The 5,330-nt window shown below is 65.0% G+C and overlaps 1 protein-coding gene across 3 annotated transcripts in view; it reads right to left on the bottom strand.

The window, feature by feature from the left end:
* Positions 1 to 1,303: 1,303 nt before the first annotated feature.
* Positions 1,304 to 5,330, bottom strand: part of LMNA (lamin A/C) — a 16,088-nt gene continuing 12,061 nt past the window's right edge. The window contains exons 4-12 of one of the 3 annotated variants that reach the window (XM_044915868.1): positions 4,917 to 5,087; positions 4,685 to 4,810; positions 4,056 to 4,276; positions 3,730 to 3,958; positions 3,348 to 3,455; positions 3,117 to 3,236; positions 2,663 to 2,752; positions 1,876 to 1,995; positions 1,304 to 1,477 (exon numbers count right to left, since the gene is read on the bottom strand). In XM_044915868.1, the coding sequence (XP_044771803.1) occupies positions 1,451 to 1,477; positions 1,876 to 1,995; positions 2,663 to 2,752; positions 3,117 to 3,236; positions 3,348 to 3,455; positions 3,730 to 3,958; positions 4,056 to 4,276; positions 4,685 to 4,810; positions 4,917 to 5,087 (1,212 nt within the window). In that variant the 3' untranslated portion in view covers positions 1,304 to 1,450. Of the gene's footprint in view, positions 1,478 to 1,725; positions 1,996 to 2,662; positions 2,753 to 3,116; positions 3,237 to 3,347; positions 3,456 to 3,729; positions 3,959 to 4,055; positions 4,277 to 4,684; positions 4,811 to 4,916; positions 5,088 to 5,330 lie in introns of all 3 variants that reach the window. The other 2 variants (XM_044915866.1, XM_044915867.1) reach the window with 2 other exon arrangements.

Genomic DNA, 5,330 nt, shown 5'->3' with positions numbered 1-5,330 from the left:
CACCCCTTTGTCCACAGCAGCCCCGTGTTCGGCTTCCACTGGAGTGGAGTCTCCCTGGCGCCCGTTCTGTCCCGAGCTGAGCACAAAGGGACATCAACTGCTTGCTTGCAAAGTCAGTCCTGCTGCCCTGTCTGGCTCCCACACCCTCCTCCCTGCTCGTCCTTGTCCCAGGACCTCCAGACCCGGTCCCTATCCCTATCTATGCTCAGGGCCCCCGCGGACAGAAGGCTGTCAGGTACGTGCTGGCTGAAGGGAGGCAGGAAGGCCAGGCCATCCTTCAGGCTCTGGCTCTCTGAGGGACTTCCGTGAGGACAGAGTCCTGCAGGGGGAGGGCACGGCTTACCCCGAAGCCTCTCCCTGCCAGCCACCAGAGGGTCCTCTGTGTGCCTGAAGTGCTCCGGGGCCTCAGCTCGGCTCCCCCAGAGCAGGGGTGAGGCTGGGCAGCAGTGAGCGTGAGGATGTGGGGGACCATGTGAGGTCTGTGTGTGTGTCTGCCCCTCAGGACACTCGGTGACGCCCATCAACAAAGACAGACACCACAGAAGCCAGGGATAGAAACAACTAGTGTATTGATCGGGGGAGGAGAGAAGGGGTGCCGATGGGAAATGGGGAGGCAAGGGGCTCTTTAGTGTTTGCCAAACCACTGACGCACACCCTCTCCCCCTTCTCACCTTCCTCCTCTGGGATGGGGCCACAGCCGGCTCCCACCCTTTCTAGTACCCTCCCTCTCCCTCCTCCCCTGCAGCCACTTGACCTTGACCTTGACTACCTGGACGGAGCCCACACTTCGAGCTTCCAGGTGAGGCAGGCTCAGAGAACCTTTCTTCCCCCTTCTCCCACCTCATTCCCATCTCTTGTCTAAATAAAATACAGAAAAAGCAAGTGTGGCTGGTAGTGAGCAGCGCGAGTCACCACGGGGCCAGGGCAGGGGTGGGGCTGGGGGCGGGGCAGGCAGCGGAGCCTCAGCCAGGTGTAGGGGACGGATGGGGGCGGCCAGGGGCCTGGCTCAACCCTCCTCCCTCGGAGGCTGGCAGAGAAGACCCCACACCTGCCTCTCCCGCACCATGTTCACGGGTCCCCGGGGCGGGGGCGGCAGGCGGGGCAGAGAAGCAGAAACTAGGCTCCGCAAAATCATCCCTTTCCCTTGGCTTCTGGAAGAAGCCCTCTTTGGTTTTAAGGCAGATTTGGAGTTTCCTGGAGGCAGGGGAAAGCAAGGGGAGATTGACATAGAAGGTTTTTTTTTTTTTTTTTGCTTGTGTTTTTCCTTCAGTATAAAACCACTGTAGAAAATAACTTCTCTTAGAAAAAAAAAAAAAACATAGAAGAAAAAAAACCAAAGGGGTATTTTCTTTGGCTTCAAGCCCCCTCCCGCGAGGTGCAGGTTGGGGTGGGCGTGAGGGGAGGAGGAAGCGGGAGACCTCCAGCCTCAGCCGGCCCTCCAGGTCCCGGGTTACATGATGCTGCAGTTCTGGGGGCTCTGAGAGAGAGAGGAGGGAGGGAGAGGTGTGAGCGGCAGCGCGGGCCCGTGGCCCTCCCCGCACCCCCAGCCCTGCCCCTGCCCTCCAGTCTGGGGCTCAGACAGGAGGGGCAGGATGCAGGAGCCGACTGTCTAGGATGTCGGGCTGGGGAGGAGGCTCCCACTCCCCCGGGCTGCGGAAGAGAAGGCCTCCCCCCAACGGGGCCCCCTCGTCCTAACCCCGGGTGTGGAGGCAAAGGACCACTCACCTGGGTGCGGGGGCTGGAGTTGCCCAGGAGGTAGGAGCGGGTGACCAGGCTGTCCCCGAAGCCGCCACCCCCACTGCCCCCCACACTGCGGTAGCTGCGGGTGACTGTAACACTGGAGGCCGATGAGCCAGAGGAGATGGATCCGCCCACCTGGGCTCCCGGGCCAGCGGCCGCAGCCTTGTCCGCGGGCTGCCCGCACGTCCCGCACAGCACGGTGCGTGAGCGCAGGTTGTACTCCGCGGGGTCCCCCGAGCTGCTGCAGTGGGAGCCCTGAGGAGGAAGACAAGGCTCAGGCCAACACGGCGAGTCTGGGACTGCGCGCTCCTGCACGCGCCAGCAGGCGGGAAGGCGGGTTCTGTGCCCCGCGGCCCCGAGGGAGGGCCTGGCTGAGAGGAGGGCAGAGGGTCCGGAAGACTGGGGACTGGGAACTGGAGCTGTGGCGGGACTGTGTCCCGGCCACTGGAAGCTGAAGAGGGAGAGGAGAGCGAGCAAGCTTGTAGGGCAGCAGGCGTGCAAAATAAATGGGGCCGGGAGGTGTGAGGAGAACATTCTCGCAGGAAACAAGGGGAGAAATGGGAGCCGTGCATGCAACAGGAGCGGGAAGAGAAAGGAAATGCGTGCGACAGGAGTGGGGGGAGAGAGGCAGGGCCGGGCGCCCCACATCTGTCCTCCCGTCCCCTTCCCGGGAAACAAATCCAGACCCTGTCCGCCGCTCCCACGGGAATGCCCCACGGCATCGGAAGTCCCCACTCCCGTCCTGACCAGCTGAGGGCACCCAGACACCTGGGTTCCCTGTTCAAGGTACAGGGAGGAGAGAAGAAAAGCCAGGGCAGCGCGTGAAGTTCCAAAACATTCTTTAATGAAAACATTTTTGGCAAGGGGAGGCCTGGCTGGGTGCCCGAGTGTGGGCTCGGCCTCAGCGGCGGCTGCCACTCACATGGTGGTGATGGAGCAGGTCATCTCCATCCTCATCCTCGTCGTCCTCAACCACAGTCACTGAGCGCACCAGCTTGCGCATGGCCACCTCCTGCCAGGGACAGGGGACCAGGCCCAGGGTTTAGGGGGTCAGAGCCAGGGCAGGGGCGGGGGGCATCTCCACTCACAGTGACCACCTGCGGTCTGCTGTCCGTGGCGCTGGGGTGGACGAGCTTTCCTTCCCCCACGGGATGCCGTCAGGCTCCCTGGGCAGGACTGCACAGCTGCCCTTAACGATCCCCGCTGTCTCCCTCCCCTCCTCCTGCTGCTGGGGGCGGGGGGCATCTCCGGGTCTGACCACTGGGTGGAGAGTCTGGGGCCCAGGGCTGCACCGGAGGGAGTTAGGGCAGAGTGGCCATGACCCGGTCCCTTGGGGGAGCCCTGGCCAGCCAGAGGCCAGCCCGCAGCATACTCACTTCCCCAGTGGAGTTGATGAGAGCCGTGCGCAGGCTGTTCCCACAGCCCCAAGTGTTCTGTGCCTTCCACACCAGGTCGGTGGGGGGGCTATGGGTGGCCCCGGCGCCTGCAGCCCAGATCTGGGGAGGCAGGGTTCAAGGAGGGTGCTCAGTCCAGCGTGCCCACCCTCAGGCCAACCCCTCCCCGCCCAAGGCCGTCCCAGAGTCCCCTCTGGGGACCCTGCCACTCACCGTCACCACCTGCCCAGCCTTCAGGGTGAACTTCGGTGGGAAGCGGTAGGTCAGCAAGGGGTCATCTCCATTCTGGCGCTTGATCTGCCAATTGCCCATGGACTGGTCCTGCCAGGAAGGAAGGGAAGGGGAAGGTGGGGGAGGCTCGTTCAGGCTCCCAGGGCCACGCTGCTCGCGGGCCTGGGCAGGGTCCCTCAGGCAGAACAGCTGAGCTCTGTGGACACCCAGGCAGCACCGGGCACGCTGGGGTCTGGCGGCCAGTGGAGGGCCACCCAGCCCGGGGCCGTCTCTGGGAGGGGCAGCCCTCCATCCCAACGCCACCCCTTCCTGCTGGGCTCTCTCCCTGCCTGGCCGTAGCCCGAGCCCCAGCCCGGGTGCCCACCTCGCTGGACTTGTTGCGCAGCCGCACGAACTTGCCCTCCTCATCCACCTCCTCCACGGCCACGCGGCCGCTAGTGCGGGCGTGCTGCGAGAAGCTGCTGCTGCTGCGGCTCTCCGCGGACTCGAGCTTGCGCTTCTTGGTGATGCTGCCCGACCCCTGCGTCTGGGAGGAGTGGGAGGAGGTGCGGCCTCGGCTGCGCTGCGAGGTGGGGCTGGGGGACAGGCGCAGCCTGGCGAGGGGACACGGAGGGGCCTGGTCAAGGCAGGCAGCGGGCCAGGGGCGGCGCGGGCAGCCCCCCACCCCCACCCGGCCCCTCCCCGCCCCACCTCTCCTCCTCGCCCTCCAGGAGCTTGCGGTAGGCGTGGATCTCCATGTCCAGGGCCAGCTTGATGTCCAGCAGCTCCTGGTACTCGTCCAGCTGCTGTTGCATCCTTGCCCGCATCTCCGCCGTCTCCCGCTCCTTCTCGGCCAGCAGCCGCCGGCTGGTGTCGCGCTCGCGGGCCAGCGAGTCCTCCAGGTCCCGCAGCTTTGCCTCCTTGGCCGCCAGCTGGGCGAGGGAGCCGGGCCAGGTGAGCTCCCAGGGCCCAGGATGGAGGCGCCAACCACGCCCCCTGCCGTGCGGCCCTCCCCCCGGCTCTCTGGCTCTCTGCCTCCCCTGTAACTAACCAACATCTCTGCCTGCTCCCCTGGCCACAAACGCACAGCTGGCCAGAACATCGAGCCTTGCGGAGGGTAAGGAGGGCCTCCATTTTCAAACGGGAACACCAAGGCTCTGAGGAGCGAGGGTCATGCCAGCCAGACCAGGTCACTGGACTCTGAATCCTAGGCTCCCCACTCAGTCTGTGGTCCTGGGGGCACGTTCTGTCCCTCATCCATCCCCTCCCCTCCTTGGGCCCTCCCCTACATCCCTCCTGACCCCTGGCCCCTGGCCCGGAGGGGTGGGGGGGGGCAGCACCTGCTTCTGCAGCTGGCTGAGCTGGGCCGAGAGGCTGTCGATGCGGATGCGGGACTGTTGCAGCTCCTCGTGCGCAGCCCCCACCAGGTTGCTGTTCCTCTCAGCTGACTGCCTGGCATTGTCCAGCTTCAGGGGAGAACACCAGGTTAGGGCACCCAGAGCTCCCCCGCTCCCCCGGATGGACAGAGGTGGTGGGGGCTGGGGCGCGGGGGATGGGATAGGGGGCAAGCACCTTGGCAGAGTAGGTTTTCTCCAGCTCCTTCTTGTACTGCTCCACCTGGTCCTCATGCTGGGCCCGCAGATCCTGCAGGGCATCCGCCAGCCGGCTCTCAAACTCACGCTGCTTCCCGTTGTCAATCTCCACCAGCCGGGTCTCATGCCGGCGCTTAGTCTCACGTAGCTCCTGGGAGGGACACAGAGCCAAGATCACAACTAGTCCTTGGAGCATGAGGCTCAGAGGGCCAAACCCCTGCCCAAGCCTATGCTTGAGCGAAGCCACTGTCACCCTCCTTTAACCTGGGGGCTGGGTGCTGGACAATGCCCCCACACTCCCCATCCACTAGTACAAGGCAGTCAGGCAGGCAAGGCCTGCACCCAGTTGAGTCCCAGCCCGCTCCTCTGGCCCTCGGAGCACCGTCCCCACCTC

This window comes from Neomonachus schauinslandi, chromosome 6, assembly GCF_002201575.2.
Source record: "Neomonachus schauinslandi chromosome 6, ASM220157v2, whole genome shotgun sequence".
Lineage (NCBI taxonomy): Eukaryota > Metazoa > Chordata > Mammalia > Carnivora > Phocidae > Neomonachus > Neomonachus schauinslandi.
This window is presented reverse-complemented; position numbering and strand designations above follow the sequence as displayed.